At 34.4% G+C, this 19,021-nt stretch overlaps 1 protein-coding gene across 5 annotated transcripts in view; it reads right to left on the bottom strand.

Annotated features, from left to right (window-relative positions):
• Positions 1 to 19,021, bottom strand: part of SMCHD1 (structural maintenance of chromosomes flexible hinge domain containing 1) — a 129,199-nt gene that overhangs the window by 61,460 nt on the left and 48,718 nt on the right. For all 5 annotated transcript variants that reach the window (XR_012325340.1, XR_012325342.1, XM_019920711.3 and 2 more), the window contains 7 exons: positions 15,576 to 15,653; positions 15,377 to 15,496; positions 11,566 to 11,710; positions 6,041 to 6,137; positions 4,601 to 4,673; positions 2,474 to 2,613; positions 1,704 to 1,838 (listed from right to left, as the gene is read on the bottom strand). Coding sequence is in view for 3 of the 5 variants with exons in the window: in XM_019920711.3 (XP_019776270.1) it covers positions 1,704 to 1,838; positions 2,474 to 2,613; positions 4,601 to 4,673; positions 6,041 to 6,137; positions 11,566 to 11,710; positions 15,377 to 15,496; positions 15,576 to 15,653 (788 nt within the window). In the remaining 2 variants the exon portion in view is untranslated. The remainder of the gene's footprint in view (positions 1 to 1,703; positions 1,839 to 2,473; positions 2,614 to 4,600; positions 4,674 to 6,040; positions 6,138 to 11,565; positions 11,711 to 15,376; positions 15,497 to 15,575; positions 15,654 to 19,021) is intronic.

Raw genomic sequence — 19,021 nt, forward strand, 5'->3', positions numbered from 1 at the left:
AACTTCCTTCCCCTTTATTTGTAAACTTACTTAAAAGTGTTGCAAACCTGTGAAATTTTAATCATGACACAGATTTGGTGACCAGCATTTATTAATAAAAATAAAGGTGTAATAAATTAAGAATTTTCTATAAATTAAAGATAAATATTGCAATAAAATGTCATTTAATGAGCTTCTAGAGCTTTTTCAATTCATTTTACATTGGGGTGAGTGGACAGAGTTGCTTGTAGCTAGATGAGGACTCTAGATGCCCCTAAAGGTTGAGCTGGCGTATTTATAATTTGTTATGGGCATATCAGTGTTCCAAAGATCAGTAACGATGAGCTTGTGTGCTACATAAATTGATTTTAGGCACACAAAATTAAAACACTACATAATTATTTCAGAATGTAGGTGTAGTGCATTCCACAGGATACAAAAAATTCACATAAGTCTAAGCTTAAAATACCTCTACAATCCTATTTCACTCATGTCTCCTTCCTCATCCAGTTGCAGTCATTTTACTGAAGCCCATTCACATGAACAATGATATATTCAAAATTCCTACCTCACAGAGTATCAGGCAAATAATCCATCCCCTATTATAAGCACATCTTATTTGCCTGGCTCAAACTTAAGAGTCACTGCTTTTGGATAATATGTTCTAACTGCAGGTTACAAGATATACCTTGGTCTTTGTCTTAACTGACCAGGACTCTTGGTGTTCTGCCTGTTGCTGCTCTGTAGTATTTACATAATTATATGTAAATGCTCTCTTGCTCTCAAGCCCAGATTTCTCCCTAACTCCAAGTCTTTTTCCTGAATCTCCTGATCTTTTGCAAGATATGGTATGCTCAAAAATATGTTGCCCACATTATTGAAAAAAGGAAATGCATAACAAATATTTGAAGATTATCAAATATAACCAGCTTCAAAAGAAAAGAATTAGAATAAAGTCAAATCATTTCATTCTAATGTAAAAAAATAAAAGCTTTTACCCTTTTGAGGCTCAAGATATGTTAGCTGATATATACTTAGTAGGAAAAACATTGGTTAATCAACTGATCAAGTAATTTATCATCTACTAACCATATCAATTATGAAGAAATCACATTTAGGTATTTTACTTGTATAAGTATTTGTTATCCCATTTAGCAGTCTTAGGAAACCAAATGCTTATATCAACTGCCTGTCCTTCTCTAGGCTGGCTTCACCTTCAGCCATGATGTATATCCAATAACCAGTATCCTACTGGCACATTAACACAGCAATCTCTTTATAGGAAAACACTACTGAAAAACCATGTATTTACTTTGTTAATTATACACACATATTAAATGTTCATATATCCTTCCTTCAGTGGTGGTTCCATAGGGACATTTACCAAACTTTCTAACAAACAAGTGTAAACTGTAAGAAATAAGAGAATAAAATAAAACTGATAATTGTCACATTTTAATATAGGAAAAAAAAATTTTAGGAACATGTAATCAATAATAGCTATAGATATTATAAAAGGTTTGATCAAGAAAATTACTAATATTTGATACAAAATGTTATTTACTATACCATTTCATTTTTGCCTTTTCTTCCCTCTGGCCAGAAGAATCACAAATATCTCATTTTAAAAAGTCAAACAACTTTACATAAAATATTATAAAGCTGTTAAAGAATATTTGTATGAAGACTCAATATAATACCAATGAATAACAGTAACAACTTACAGGTATTTCAATTTTTGCTTTAAGCGTCTGGTCTTTTTTGATATTCTGAACTTGAATTGCTGGTCCTGACAAAATACTGGTTCCAGAACTACTGCAATCCACAACATAGAGTGGAAGGTTTGGAGCACCTGAAAACTATTGGAAGCGTACAAAATAATTTAAGACCTCAATCAAATGTAACTTATTATTCAATAACTGTTATTTAAATTTTCAAACAATTTAGTACAGCTACTATTTCCGGCTATAAATTAGAAAACTATAAATATAATTCACTAATATACTAGACAATTTCTGAATGAAAAGAGTAAGTTTCTATAATTCTAGGTAAAATTTGTTGATTTTGGAAGAAAAACCAACTTCCTAAACGATTATTCTTTCTTTTTTAACACCACCTATTTGGGTTTTCCTTTCCTTTTTGTGCTCTTTTACTCATATTCATTTATCCATCCATCCCCAATCCTAAAGGATATTTCCACCAACCTACTCATAAATTAAATACTTCACCTGAAATGAGGAGGATGGACTAAGGAAGGAGAGGGGAGGAATCTGTGGTCCAATACTTGGCACAGCTGGCATCATTACTGGCTTAGGGATGCTGAAAACTATTGACAATGAGATAGCCCAAAAATTTCTCCATGGAATAATCATTACACAATCTAGATATAATATAAGGCTTACTATGAAGGAGCCAAAAGATACAGTGATTTAGTGATTTCCATTTAGTACCACGGGACTCAAAATCTACATATTCTTATCTTATAACAGCTTACCTTACAATGAACAATCAATTTTGGTTGTGCTGTTATATTGTCTGATTCATCCAAAACTTCTACCTGAAATGGGAAAGCTGTTCCATTTTCTATAACTAAAATTTCAGAATCAGGTTTCACTTTCAATCGATGAGGGGGACCTACCAGAAAATTATATAATAAAATAGAGATTCAAGTTTCTAAAACTGAAATGTTAAAACAGCAAAAGAAACAGCTTTTAACATTTCAAGTTTTAATATCTTTTAAATAATGCCAAGAGAGAAAAAAGAAATATCCATGTTTAATCATTTCTATCCCCCAAATGCATATCTTCTATACATCACGAGAGTGATCTCAATTATATTAAAATGTTTGATGTCTAGACTTAGTTTTATGTAACAAGCTAAGACATGGTGATAACTCATGTTAGAAATCACCCAAACGTGAAATACTAAAAAGATTCTGGAAAAAAGTATTCAAGAATAAAAATAAAAGTTTATTAAACTACTTTTTTATTTACTACTTTTAACTTTACACAATGAGACTGATTTCTCAGGCACACTACATACCTGTCTCAGGTAATTTTGTTCAAAGGATCAGTTCATATAATGACATAACCAGATAACTTACTTGTTAAGACTGCCCACAACACTTTGATATCCTAAGCAAGCTGCACCACAAGTTTCCTCTAAACTAATAAAAGAGGGTTTATATTTCTGCAGCAAGATGACCTGATGTGCCCTATAAACACTGATATTTTAAAATACAATTTATGCTAAATAATGGAAACACAAGTTTACAAAGAACAGTTATATCAAAGAACAGTGTTTTTACCATATGCCAACTCTGTTCTCAGAATCCTTACAATGATCTTGATCAAGAAGGTAATATTATTATCCCCATTTTATGGATGAGGAAACTGGGACCCAGAGAGATTAAGTATTCTGTCCAGGTCACATGGCTACTAAATGGCAGACTCAGGTTAGATCCTAATTTTGTAATTTGAAACCTCTTGACCATTATCACTACCACAGTCCCACTTGCTACTTTACCACGTTTACTCGCAAATTCTAAAAAAATATTAGAACTATCTGGTTAATAAGAATTTCCTTTGAGTAGATTTGAGTAATCCATACGTTTTAGCTAACCTCTTAAAATAAAAGCATTGTAAGTAAGTATTAACACATAACAGTTTTTTCTTATACGTCTACCAATGGGCCAATCTTTACTTCTAAATCAATTCATGCCTCAGGGAAAGCTCAAACTACACGAATTTGTGAAAGGAAATAGCTATTTTGTTTCTTTTCATTAAAACCAGTAAAAAAGGTCATATATGGACAAAGATATGATCTCAGTATTATTAATATTAGAGCTAAAACTTTCATAACAAGTCCTGTTCTAGGTGTTGTACAGCATATGCACTTCTCACTCTGCACAGTACTGTGTTAATGAGAACTCATGCATATTGGAAGTGTATCCTCCACTGAGTTACCACCGAAACCATGCAAAGTAAGGGCTGCCCATATTAACTCATTTAATCCTCACAAAAACCCTGTGAATTATGTATTATCTCATTTTACACATGAGAAAACCGAGGCACAGAACAAGTGTACCTCACTGGTAAGTGTCAGAGCTTAGATTCAAACGCAGAAGGGCCGATGCTAGAATATACTCTTTGAACCTCCACAATAGACTGATTCTCAAATTAGCTGGCTTTTTCTACCCTAACTTTACTGCAACTTCATTTACGAGTTGATAAATCATTATTCAAATTAACAACATAAAAGCATAAGAAACTTTCCTTCTTAAAATATTAAATATTTAGTTATATCAGAAAAAGGACAGATCCAGTTCTAACGTAAGTCTAATTAGTATATCCTTAAGAACAGTTCCCCAATATAGTTTCAATATTCACATTTTTCTCCCAAGATTATTTTTAGAACTTCACTCAAGTCTTTCTAAACGTTTTCCTGTCTTTTATTTTTAACTGGTCATTTCTGTTAGCACTATGTTTGTCATTCAAATGTATTTTCAAGATTTGTACCATATCCAAACCAAAAAACACTTCACCTTTATAAGTGTCATTATATTTTATCATAAGAATATTATTTAAAAGGTAATTAGGAATATTTCTTAAAGTAATATTACCTGGCAGTAATCTAATTTTCTGACTGTGATAGTCTTCTTTTAAACCCGGAAAAATAACCTTCAGAGTAAAATTCTGTTGAAAAAATTATTTTAATTAAATTTAAGTCCTAAATAAATACTTAAGTAATTTACTACCTCAATTCTGATTTACTTTTTGCTTTTCATTTTCATACCATTATAGAAATCTACTCAGCAAATTTATATTGACTAAAATTATCATATATATGTATGAAAGAGATGCAGGTGAAAAAACTGATTTATATTGCCTTCTTTATAGATAATACTATCTTTGAATTCAAAAGGCATAACCTCTGAATAATTATCAGAATTAGGATGGGCACTATAAAAAATGTGGAAAGTAGTGAAATGGAAATAACCCAATATCTAGACATATCTAAAAACAATGCAGTGTTCTAGATTAGATCCTGGAATAGAAAAATAATTGTGGAAAAACTGGGAAAATGTTAAAGCCCAGAGTTTTGTTAATAGTATTATATCAATGTTAACTTCTTAGTTTGGATAAATATATAATAGTTGTATAAGATGTTAGTAGAGGAAGCTGGGTGAAGAGTATATGTGAACTCTCTATACCATCTCTGAAACTCTTCTGTAAAACATAATTATTTCAAAATAAGAAGGTTTTTAAAATCTAGAAATCTTTTTAGCAAGTTTATCTTACTAAAGTCAAATTTTCCACGCTTTTCAAGTTCTTTTTCCAGAAAAAGCTTAATTCAGAAAGATGTACAGAACTTGCTCTTTAATTTGATTAGGTTATACAATGCAGTATAGTATACAGTACTTAAACTTACATGCTCTATTTTAAACATTATTTTGATAGGGAAAATTTTTAAAATATATATTGAAGGTAATGATACAATGGAAAAAAAGTAACACAATACTTAAGTTACTAGCCACAGTGTTCCCATTAGTCATATTGATCTATTAGCTACTTTATATACTTAACTGAAAAATTACCTTATTGGAGTTTGTCTTTACTATCTCTAACCTTATTCCTCCCAAAACACTTCCCTTATACAAATACCAAACCCAATACTTTTACAGAAGTGAGCTAAAGTTTCTCATATTTTTGTTCCTATTCTAAGAAAAACATTGAAAAATGAAAAAACTTACAGAGAAGAAAGAAGCAACATAGTACTAGATAACTGTTGTAAACGGCTTTGAATGCAAAAAGACTGGAATGAAAATGAAGACAGTTGAAAATATTTAATTCATAAACGTTTAACAAACAACAGCAGCAAATATGCTGGTCTTCTCAAGAGATGTAAATGGTAATGGTATGTCGGGTGACATGATCCTGATTAATTCCTAAGAACCTGACATTACTGTCATCTTGTCACAAAAATAGGTTTTTAAATTTCCAATTTCATTTTTACCATATAAGAAATAACATGCATTATAACATGTATGTACAATGCTTACCTTGCCTTGACAAGAGTTTACAGGGCCCTTAGCTGTAACACCTCGAATGACACAATTTGGGCCATTGGTTATTTCTTCATAATGTAAAGATAAACCACTGGAAAAAATAAATTATTTTTTAACTTTCCCTCCATTACCTACAAATAAGCTGCAAATGTTCTTTTCTCTTTTCTTTCTTTTTTTTTTTCTAGCTGTGCCACATGGCTTGCAGGATCTTAGTTCCCTGACCAGGGACTGAACCCGGGCCCTCAGCAGTGAGAACACGAAGTCCTAACCACTGGACTGCCAGGGAATTCCTGCTGCAAATGTGTTTGTCTTCTCATATGACATTCTCATTTTTAATTCATTTTTCTAATAAAATTGTATTTTTTTAAAAGAGAGAAACAAATGAACAGAAGCAAATTCCCATGAGATTTTTACAAAGAAAAATGATCCAACAAGTATTAATAAGTGATACCATTCGTGCAGTGAGTAAAGATACAAGGTAGGAAACAATGAAATGCTAGACCATGTATACAGGCCAAAGAAAATGAAACATCCAAATCGATCAGGCTTAAAGATGTCTACAGACTTTGTCCTGGATTCTTTCAAATCCTTCACCCACAGGGATTTTAGAGACTTTCTGGCACCTATTAAACTGAATGGCAATTTTAGATAAAGTCCAAATAATTAAGTGCAGCCTTGTGCTAATGTAACCTTGCTAGAATGTATACTGAGACCCTCTAATCTACTACTATGAGTAATGTGATTCCTAAACCACCTTTGACCACCTGTAGATACTTACAGTGTCAACATTTTACTCTGTAAGGGGTAAGGTGATAAAAAAGGAGGAAAGATATACCATGATGGAGAAAAGACCTAATTTTTCTGAAGAATGAAATTAAATATTTAGATATTATCTGAATAAGCTGTAAAAATTAAATAACATGGCTTGTTTGAAAAAAGCTCTAAAGAGGCATGTAAGGTAAAATAAACTCCCTGAGAAAGATGGACATTAACCACAGACATCTACTTTCACTATCTCTTAAAGCCTCACTAATATAAGAACAAAGGGATTCCTTTTATTTACTTTTAAAGGCAAAGATATGGGAGGTATGGAAGAAGAGACAAGGACAATAGAAATTATCTGCTAGAAAAAAGGATAGACAAGTGGCAAATGACCTAGTAACTTCCCAAGAAAACTGAACTGTGAAACAGCAATGGAAGAAGCTCAAAACCAATATATACCACAGAATTCCCAGGTACCATTAAGGAACTGGTGTTATTAGGTACCCCTAGAAGCAGGGCCAAAAAGAAAGGCCAAAAAAAAAAAGGTGGGGGGTTGATTAAAATTTCGATCCCCAGATCTCCCCTCTCCACCTCTGGCAGATGACTGGAAAATTATTCTCTGAAAAGGTTTAAGCAGAGAATCTGTGAACCTGGGCACAAAAAGTAAGTCGCAGGAAAGGGTAAAATACTAAAAAGAATACAAGGGTAATCCTGAACGGACCGCATAGGGATACTGAGACCTTTTCATTCCCATTCCTACCCTAGTCTTGCTCTTGGACTGGCTAGGAACCTGGACAGCCAAATTATTCCCCTCCAGGCAAGAGACTAAAGATTGTTCTTTGAGCAAACTACCCAGCCCAAGAAAAAGACCTCAAGATACAACAGGATTTCCCCCAACAAAATGTTACAGACAGATCATCCTGTAGTGGAGTTCACACTCAACAGCCTCTCCCAAACTCTCACACTCAACAGCCTCTCCCAAACTCCTATGTGCATTTTAGTTCTCCATCAGATATAAAAGCAGATAACCAAAGATTAACCAGATATATGAAGAAACAGATCAAAATCCAACAAATAAAAAGCAACTAACTTGGAGACAATAAACATTATCAGTGTAGGTAACCTTTTTTTAAAAACTACCATTTATTTATCAGCAAAAAAAAAAAAAAATGTGTTACATTCATAAAACAAGAACAGAATCTACAAAAGAACATTCGGAGAACCAGGAAGAACACTTGGAAATTAAAAATACAGCAAAAGGAAAAACTCAATGGAAAGATATAAACATAAAATTGAGAAAGTCTGTCTAAAAGTAAAACAAAAACACAGAAAGATTAAGAAAAATGGAAAAATTAGGAAAATCAGAGAACCAGTCCCAAAGGTACATCATCAAATAAATAAGGATCCCCCCCCTTCAAAAAAAGAGAAAACCGTGATGATGGAAGGTAGAAAATGAAGTACTTCAAATAATGAAGAGACCTATACAAAGATGTACCATTATAAAATTTTGCCCTGTTGAGAATTAAAAGTGGGTCCCTATAAGCTTCCAGACAGAATACATAGGAAACATAAAAAGGAAAGTTAATCAGAACAAGTTTAAATTTATCAGCAACAGGAGAAGCTAAAAGGCAAAAATGGAGCAATGTTTTTATAATTTCGATGGAAAGTAGTGTTCAACTTTCAATTAAATCAATCAAGTAGAATACAGACATTTTCAGAGCAATAATTTTATCTTACATGTAAATCCTTTCTTAGGAAACTAGTGAATAATGTACTCCAGCAGAAGGTAAGGGACAAGGGATTCTTTCAAAACTGAAGACCCAGGGAAGGTTAAATGCTAAATAAAATAAGCTACTTAACAATCTCACAAATTCAGGAATGTTTCCTCAAGGACCTGAGAGCGAACTCTACGAAATTTAATCATCAATAAAGGTAAACCCCTATCTCCCAGTTTCCTGGGCCTAACTTCTGATCAATTGACTCCAAATTGCAAACTCTACTCCCAGTCATAAAGATACTTAGCAATTTTTCTTGAAAACATGAATGTGATAGATTTTATTTACTTACCCATGTAACAGAGTAAGATTTCCTTCCTTGCAATCTCTATCAGATTGCGATGAGAATAATCACATTCTGGTTTACTGATTATTCAATAACAAAATTGTCTTCTTTCTCTTCTACCTTTGTGAAGAAGTTTTCTAGCTTGACAGTAGGTTTTGTTTTTACTATATTTCCCCAACACAAAAGACAAAGGGTACTCCCAGGATGAAAGTGAAGGAAGATCACAGAAGGACAAATGTAACAAGCGTAAGAACAACTGATCCAGACCAGAGCACATGGCAAAGTTCCAAGAAAGATGTCTACAAGAGTATGAAACTGAGGGACTTCGCTGGTGGTGCAGTGATTAAGAATCCGCCTGCCCTTGCAGGGGACATGGGTTTGAGCCCTGGTCTGCGAAGATCCCACATGTCGTGGAGCAACTAAGCCCGTGAGCCACAACTACTGAGCCTGCGTACCACAACTACTGAAGCCTGCATGCCTAGAGCCCATACTCCACAACAAGAGAAGCCACCACAATAAGAAGCCCACGCACCGCAACGAAGAGTAGCCCCCACTCGCCGCAACTAGAGAAAGCCCACGTATAGCAACGAAGACCCAATGCAGCCAAAAATAAATAAACAGAGAAAAAAATATGAAACTGATAGGTTATCTATGTACCAAGCATCTTGAGAAGAGACCAGGCAACTGGCAGAGAGTTACTTAGCAAAGAAAAAAAGAACAACAGTTGTGCAATGAAGAAAGTAATTAGCACTTACATAATCATAATAAAGCAAGCACTAAATACTGATCAAGCCAGAATACAACTTTAATGAAGAATGTGGGAATAGGAAGGAGGTTTATTTGTAATGTAAGTGGCAACAAGAGAGTGTGTCCTCATCTTCCATAAGTCAAGAGATAATGCTTAAAACTGAAGAATCAAGAAGTAACAATATAAAAGTTACTTAGAGGGCTTCCCTGGTGGCGCAGTGGTTGAGAGTCTGCCTGCTAATGCAGGGGATACGGGTTCGTGCCCCGGTCCGGGAAGATCCCACATGCCGCGGAGCAGCTGGGCCCGTGAGCCATGGCCGCTGGGCCTGCGCGTCCGGAGCCTGTGCTCCGCAACGGGACAGGCCACAACAGTGAGAGGCCCACACAGTGAAAAAAAAAAAAAAAAAAAAAAAGTTACTTAGATATGTGCAATAGGTACCAAAACATTCAAGTAAGAAAGCTGAAAGTGGTTCTGAGAAGTCGATTGTGGGTGGGGTGGAGAGGGCAGAGGAACTACTCTTTTTTTATATAAACCTCATCCAACTATTTGATTCTTTAGGCTACATGTGTGAATGATTTTTTGTTTAATTTAGTTAACACTGAGAAAAAAACAAACAAATTTACTGAAGGTAAATTCACATAGCCAGGCCACCAAGATTTTTTTTTAAGCCCCAAATCTTAATTACCAGTATGTACGTGTGATAGAGACTTTGTGTGTAAGAATGTCCTATCAAGGATAAGAAGGAAGTTTAATTGAAAACAGGGGTCAACTAATGCACAAATATTTTCCATTTGTGACTAGACATTATTTTTAGTGTTTCTTATTAAGCACATAGATGCTTAAGTATTCAACTCTTCCATTATGGTTTAATATTCAAATGAATATAATATGTCAAAATCACTTTTTGCAACTCATTTTCAATACTTTTTGTAACTCTGTTTTGTTTTTCAGGAACTTAACCATGGTATAAATCTGGACACTAAACTAGTCTGTGAGCTTCTAGAAGGCAAATACTATGCTCTTATTCACTTCTATATCTCCAGCTGGCAAATGCCTGGAATACAGTACGTAGTCAAATGATTAAAAGAGTGAACAATTACACCAACAGGGGAAAAAAGTACACGGCGATAGCAAAAGCATACATTAAAATGTGGGCCCAGGGACTTCCCCGGCAGTCTAGTGGTTAAAACCGCGCTGCGAGGCACGCAGGATCATACCTTAACCAGGGGGCACGGGGTTCAATCCCTGGTTAAGGTATGATCCTGCGTGCCTCGCAGCGCGGCCAAAAAAAAAACAGTGTCTCCAAAAACGACAAATTTGGCAGAAATTTGAAAAACAAGAATTCTTCCTAGGCACCTCAAAAAAAGGTAATGGAAAACAATGAACATCCTCAATTATATAACTGGACACATTGTTTTTCAGGGCTATTTTTTAATATAAGCCAATCATGTCACTCTATAGAGCTCTTAAGTAAAGGCAAATTCTAAGGAAGGACACAATTTCCATGGAAAGTGTAAACTTTATTGCTATGGTTTTAAAAGCAAACCAAAATAAATTTTATTAGCAGGTTAAAAACCTACCAGTAGGTAACCACTAAGTTTAAATGGCCATAATTTCTAAGCAAACAACAAAATAAACATGGTATGGTTTATAAAATTGCCAGGAGAAGTCATATTATACTTGCAAAAAGAAATGGACTAAGACAGAACTATATCAGTCTCACCCAAACAACTGTAACAGTAAATTCAGTCAAAACAAACTTTATTGAGGTAATGTATGTATGACACTACAGCCACAGAGAATAGACTGGGACTAAACAAATCCCCCAGATATCATAAAATATCCACTAAGCATTTTAAATAATAAATCTGAAGTTAACCGAACATAAATAATTTAAGCTAAAAAAAGAAAAAAGTGAATACTTAGCAAATATGAAAACTCAGATTACCTTGCTTCAAAAACTGGCTGAATATCAGTTGATAGTTGACTAGTATGACCAAATTCATCCTGAAACTCCAGAGGGATATTGAATGGGACTCCAACACGATAAGGAGGATCCGAAAGATCAAATGAAAATTTCTCTGGTTTACCCTCTTAATAAAAAAAAATAAACATGAAAAGAAAATTCATCCGTCAGAAGATTCATTGTAGGTAGAAACATCCATTATATATATGGAAGATTAGACTACAATAAAGATGGCATTTTAAATCTGTGCAAAGTTTATATAAATTATATCTATAATCCACCTGTGAAAATAATAAAGCTAGAACTTTATCTCACACCATGTATCAAAGTCTAGAGATAGAGATAAATGTGTTTTTAAACTATGAAATTTTCGAATATAATAAAGGAATATGTTTATAATTTTATCATAGGAAAAACTAAGGCAAAACACAATACTCAACAGCTATACAACGATGTATTTGATAAAGTTCAAAATATTTTATTAGATACAAAGTTAACAGAGAAGCTCTATATGAGAAAGTACTTGCAACGTATGCAATAAAGGATTAAAATCCACAATACATTAAAACTTCCTATAAAGATAACAGTTTCAAGTCATCCCCTGGGAAATTATTAGAAATGCAAATTCGAGGGCTCACATCATCCTACTGAGTCAGAAACTCCAGGAGTGAGGCCCACCAGTCTGCATTTTAGTAAGCCCAGCAGGTGGTTCAGGTAAAACTTAAATTTGAGAACTACAGCTTTACACTATTAAAATAGGCATAGTAGGCACTTCCCGGGTGGCACAGTGGTTAAGAATCCGCCTGCCAATGCAGGGGACACGGGATTGATCCCTGGTCTGGGAAGATCCCACATGCCACAGAGCAACTAAGCCCATGCACCACAATTACTGAGCCTGCACTCTAGAGCCTGTGAGCCATGACTGCTGAGTCCAAGTGCCACAACTACTGAAGCCGGCACGCCTAGAGCCCGTGCTCCACAACAAGAGAAGCAACTGCAGTGAGAAGCCTGCGCACCATAATGAAGAGTAGCCCTCGCTCCGTGCAACTAGAGAAAGCCCGTGCGCAGCAGCAGCAAAGACCCAGCACAGCCAAAAGTAAATAAAATAAATTTAAAAAAAATTAAAAATAAAATGAAATAGGCATAGTAAAGGAACAGACTTTCACAGATGACAATGTCCAATAAAGGCTAGAAGAGGTACACAACCTAATAATTAAATAATTTAACCACCAACTAGGCTAAATATTATAATATAGGTTAGCCAGGAATGAGCATAGGGAAACAAGAACCCTCAGTCTGTTGATGAGGGTACAAAACCTTTTGGGAGGGCAACCTGACAGTAAATATGTATAAAATGTTAAAGCACACACATTGCAGTTGGCAATTCTACTTCTTGGTATCCACTCTAGAGATATTCAAGCACTTGTACACAAAGCATCATAATTTTTTTCCGTATAGGAATGTGATTTGTAACAGCCAAAAACTTGGAAACACCTGAAATGTTCATCAAAGAAAACTGCTGAACTACAGCATGTCCGTACTGTAGAATGTTTCACAGGTGTATTTAAAGAACATGATCTGTATGTACAAAAAGGAACACTCCCCAAGGTGGTTGTCTGATTAGAGAAGGCAAGGTAATCACAGGCACTTAAATCAGCTCTCTAAAACCCCATAAAAATGTGGCACTACAGAGATTTTTTTCAAAGGGGCCTAAACCTACAAAAACAATGAACAAGAAAAAAGACAACAGTAACAGAATTTGAAAGCTGGAGAATATATGGGCAAGTATAACTGACTTAGCAGAAAGACTCAAGAAATCAAATCCTCAATCATCAACAAAGCAAGCAGGGAGCCAATTTAATTCACACTATATTAACACTCAAAAGTCTCAAGAATGGCTCTATCAAGTAGGAGTGAAATTGAAATAAAAAAGGAAGACTTGTTCAAGTTTGTTTGAGAAACAGTTCCTCAGATCCCACCCCTCAACACACAGAGCCAGTCAACTGCCTTCCTCATCTTCAGCAATATCTGGAAGGTTTCTTCTCCAGGAAAGGTTAAGAGTTGGTCCAAGGAGTAAGGGACACAGCACTACTGAAAGCATTACAGTTTACTGAAAATAGGAAAATCAAGTGAAAGATCAATACTGAACATGAGCAATCCCACAACTGGGCATATACCCTGAGAAAACCATAATTCAAAAAGAGTCACGTACCACAATGTTCACTGCAGTTCTATTTACAATAGCCAGGACATGGAAGCAACCTAAGTGTCCACCAACAGATGAATGGATAAAGAAGATGTGTACATATACACAATGGAATATTACTCAGCCATAAAAAGAAACAAAATTGAGTTATTTGTAGTCAGGTGGATGGACCTAGAGTCTGTCATACAGAGTGAAGTAAGTCAGAAAGGGAAAAACAAATACCGTATGCTAACACATATATATGGAATCTTAAAAAAAAAAAAAAAGGTTCTGAAGAAGCTAGGGGCAGGACAGGAATAAAAACACAGACATAGAGAATGGACTTGAGTACACAGGGAGGGGGAAGGGTAAGCTGGGACAAAGTGAGAGAGTGGCATGGACATATATACACTACCAAATGTAAAATAGATAGCTAGTGGGAAGCAGCCACATAGCACAGGGAGATCAGCTCAGTGCTTTGTGTCCACCTAGACAGGTGGGATAGGGAGGGTGGGAGGGAGACGCAAGAGGGAGGAGATATGAAGATATATGTATACGTACAGCTGATTCACTTTGTTATAAAGCAGAAACTAACACACCACTGTAAAGCAATCATACTCCAATAAACATGTTAAAAAAATAAATACTGAATATGAAACCTCTAACAGTCTTCCCCAGCTTGGCTCCCCAAATGCTGGCACCCAGGTGTTTACACTCCACTCTGGGAAATCTGAACAGCCAAAGAGAAAAAAACCTAAAATTCTCTTATCATAATCTCCCCAAATGATATAAACACTCTCGAATGTTCTATTCTTAACTGTGTGCAAATAACTAGTAATGTAAGAGAGCATCTAATAGAAAGGACCCAGAGCAGACGTGTAAAAAAGCAACATGGAGGAAACAAGCTATGAATAAAGTTTGAAAGCGTCAAGAAAAAATGCCACTATTATTAATAGCCTCAGAGAATTAATAGATACTGAATCCATGAAGTTGGAGAAAATACTCTGAAAAGGGAATAACCAGAGAATATTTCAGAAACTAAAAAAATTATAGCAGAAAGGAAAAATTCAATAGAAAGTGTCGAACATCATGTTAAAGAAGTCTCTTGTAAAGTACAGAAATAAAACCAAGAGATGTAAAGCAGAAAAAACAGTATTAGTACACCAGTCAAGAGGTCCAACGTCTTAACACTAGATGTTGTAGAAAGAAAAAACAGAGTAGGAAATCAAAGTAACTCAAGAAAAATCCCTAGAATTTAAAATTTCAGAAATTGGGACCCCCCCCCACACACAAAAAAAATTATCCTAACTTCTGGGGATTGCGGAAGAGGGAGAATAGGGGCGGTTGGACTGGGAGTGGAGGGTGTTTAACATGCAAAAGTTAGGAATCAGAATAACTTTAGACTCTACCAGTAACAAGGGAAGCTAGAAAACAATGATGCTTTCAAACGTTTATAAGGAATATGATTACCAAGCAGAATTATAAAGCCATTCTAAGACCAAGATGGTTATACAATTGGTCAAACATCTTTTATTAAATTACCTGTTTTCCTCTTGATTTAAAATGCCACCTTTAGCATACAGAGTTACATACTGGTGTTTTGCTTACCTTTGACAGAAAATTTAATTGCTTTAGATGGTAGTGGTCTTCCTGCATAAGTGTCTGCATTACTTTCATTCAGTACAACTTGTAATTTCAATGTATAATTCCCCAACTTTTGAATATTTTCTGGACAAATTAAGAAGAAATTAAAATTCAAGTAAATGTAATACTGATAGAATTTTTAACATTCAGAATAATAACTCACCCATTTTTTTAAACCAGTAAGGCCATTTTCCTCCATGTTGACTAATATGTGAAATGATTTCTTTATTTCCATTTGGAGCTTAATAAAAGAAAAAAATTTTGAGAAATTAAATATAGAACATGAATAAGAAATGTCACACTAGCATCAAATGTCTACCTGCTATACATTTTTTAAGGTAGTTTTGAAACCTCGAAAAATCTAAAGCTATCCTATTCAAGTCAATAGCATAATGAAAATTTATTCATTCAGCTGATTAAAATTCCTTTATTTCAATTCTTAAAAATGTATCTGTAAATAAGCTTAACTGGCACAAACAAAAGAATATAGAAATAATTTTCTTTTGACATTGAAAATCATTTCTTTAAAAGTTTTCTTAAAGAGGAAAATAGCATACTTTATTTACATAGAGTAATCTCTAAGACCTAGTGCTCTATTAAGAGAAAAAAGCAAGACCTAAAGTAGAAGAAAACAAATAGAAGGATGATATCACTTCTCTGAAATATTCCTTGTTATTTATTTTTGACTTTGGAATTACATGACTTAAAATATTCACAAAATAGAATTAAAATAAAGCAATTCATAAGCAAAACCAAAATGTAGGTAGGCGATATGACCATATTAAAAAATTTTTTTAAATTATTTCAACTGACTTCAACTTTAATAACTTTAAGGACAAATAGCGCTTCAAAGAAGTCAAATTTAATCTAATAGTACTATTAGTAATTTTATAAGTATCACTATTTTGAAACTATATTATAGGATAAAGCAGTAACTAACTGTTAATGTTGTTAAGAATCAAGATTTTCAACATAAAAGAAATGAAATCAAAGTGGTTAAATAAAAACTCAGAATATCGATATGAATTCATGTTTTTTCTTTTCCAAAAATATTCATGCTTAGCTATCAATCGAAAAGGCTTAGAAACAATTTCGCACAGTGGCCATGAGCAATCCTAACACTCAGGCCTCTAAATGCCATTCCCCACTGAAAGGAGCGGGGACAAAGTTAGAGAGTAGCATGTACATATATACACTACCAAATGTAAAACTGATAGCTAGTGGGAAGCAGCCACACAGCACAGGGAGATCAGCTCGGTGCTTTGTGACCACTTAGAGGGGTGGGATAAGGAGGGTGGGAGGGAGACGTAAGAGGGAGGAGATATGGGGATATATGTATATGTATAGCTGATTTACTCTGTTATAAAGCAGAAACTAACACACCACTGTAAAGCAATTATACTCCAATAAAGATGTTAAAAAAAGAGTAATGGGTGAATTGAGGTTTAGGGTAAACATGTACAAGAAGATTCTAGGATGTCTTGAGCCAGAAAGCAAGAAAGCTCAAATCAAAGACAAAAAAGGGTCTTATCAAGAGGACAGAGGAGCAAACAGGAAAGCACATCAAAATCAAGGAAGCATGTCAAATCTATAAAACCCCATACATTCAGAAAAACACATTTATAAAAATCAAAAAAAAACAGTCTCTGAGCACCACAGTACTGTACCAATTCCTGACTGGTAATTTGCAATTAAAGAAAAAGGATTAAGCCTTTATACTGCCTTTCCTATAAAAGCTGTGTTTCAGAGTAAACCAATGACCCTAACTGAAATTTATTACTAACAAATAAACTAGGAAGGATAATAAACTGGGATAATAAATTAGGAAGAAATAAAAGAATGAGGGGATCACCATTTTGCATACCAAATAACTAAGCAAAAATCATTAATGGATGAAACCATTACATCACGGATGAAAGGAGAACTTTATAATCATATTAGCCAAGTGAATTCAATAATCCATTTTAGCAGCACTAAAAGTAGGACAATTAATTACAGTCATCAAATGCCTCTTGATGTAATACCCTAAGAAACACAAATTCGCTATGGAGTATGGATTCTTGCTTTAGGGGGGAAAAGTGGTGAACCTAAATCTGTTTAAGCTTTTGGGGTAATTTCCAGTCTTCAGGAAATAGAACAAACAATGGAACAAGTTAAATGACATTCCAAAGAAACAAATATGTGAAACACTCTACAGTAAAGTGTACATTTAAAAAATAATTGAAATGGTAAATCTATTATATATACTTTAACAAAAAAAAATCTTCTAATTAAAAAATATATATATATACAGGCAGACCTTAGAGATATTGCAGGTTTGGCTTCAGACCACCACAACAAAACAAGTATCGCAATAAAGCAAATCACATAAATTTTTCCGTTTCCCAGTGCATATAAAAGTTATGTTTACACTATACTGTAGTCTACTGAGTGTGCAAGAGCATTATTTCTTTAAAAAAATAAAATGTTCATATCTCAATTAAAAAGTACTTTATTGCTAAAAAATGCTAACCTTCATCTGAGCCTTCAGCAAGTTGTAGTAATAACATCAAATATCACTAATCACAGATCACTGTAACAAATATAATAATGAAAAAGTTTGAAATGTTGCCAGAATGACCAAAATGTGACACAGAGACATTAAGTGAGCAAATACCATTGGGAAAATGGCATTAATAGACTTGCTCAACACAGAGTTTCCATAAACCTTCAATCTGTAAAAAAATGCAGTATCTGCAAATGGCAATAAAGCAAAGCACAATTAAACAAGGTATGCCTGTGTGTATTTTTGGTTTTGGTTTTAAATAAGACAGAGGCAGGAGGGTCAGAGTCACAGAGACGCTGGAAGATGCTACACTGCTGGCTTTGAAGATGGAAGGGGCCACAAGCCAAGGAATGTGGGTGGCTTCTAGAAGTGGAAAAGGCGAGCCTTCCCTAGAACCTCCAGAAGGAACACTATCCTGCTGACACTTTGATTTTAGCACAGTGAAGTCCACCTGGGACGGATGACCTAGAGAACTGTAAGATAATAAATATATGTTGTTTTAAGCCATCAAAAAAAGTTGGAGAAATATAAAATAGAGTGTCACAGAGGCCAAAAATAAGAGTACTGCAGTAAAATTAGTCAAACTGTTCACTGCTGCCGAGGCTAGCAAGACATTTATACAATGAAAGTATACATGACCATTGACTAGTTTATAAATGTTGGAAATAAACGCATAGTGAATAAAACATCTTTAAACATCTTTAAAATCCATGGACCAGACATGCAATATATAGTGATAGAACAATTACTGAAAATATAAATTGAAAATACTTTCAGGCAGTCAAGACAAAAACAACAAAGAAAACCGTAATTCAAAAAGAGTCATGTACCAAAATGTTCATTGCAGCTGTATTTACAATAGCCAGGACATGGAAGCAACCTAAGTGTCCACCAACAGATGAATGGATAAAGAAGATGTGTACATATACACAATGGAATATTACTCAGCCATAAAAAGAAACAAAATTGAGTTATTTGTAGTCAGGTGGATGGACCCAGAGTCTGTCATACAGAGTGAAGTAATAAGTCAGAAAGAGAAAAACAAATACCGTATGCTAACACAT

This window comes from Tursiops truncatus, chromosome 13 (assembly GCF_011762595.2).
Source record: "Tursiops truncatus isolate mTurTru1 chromosome 13, mTurTru1.mat.Y, whole genome shotgun sequence".
NCBI lineage: Eukaryota > Metazoa > Chordata > Mammalia > Artiodactyla > Delphinidae > Tursiops > Tursiops truncatus.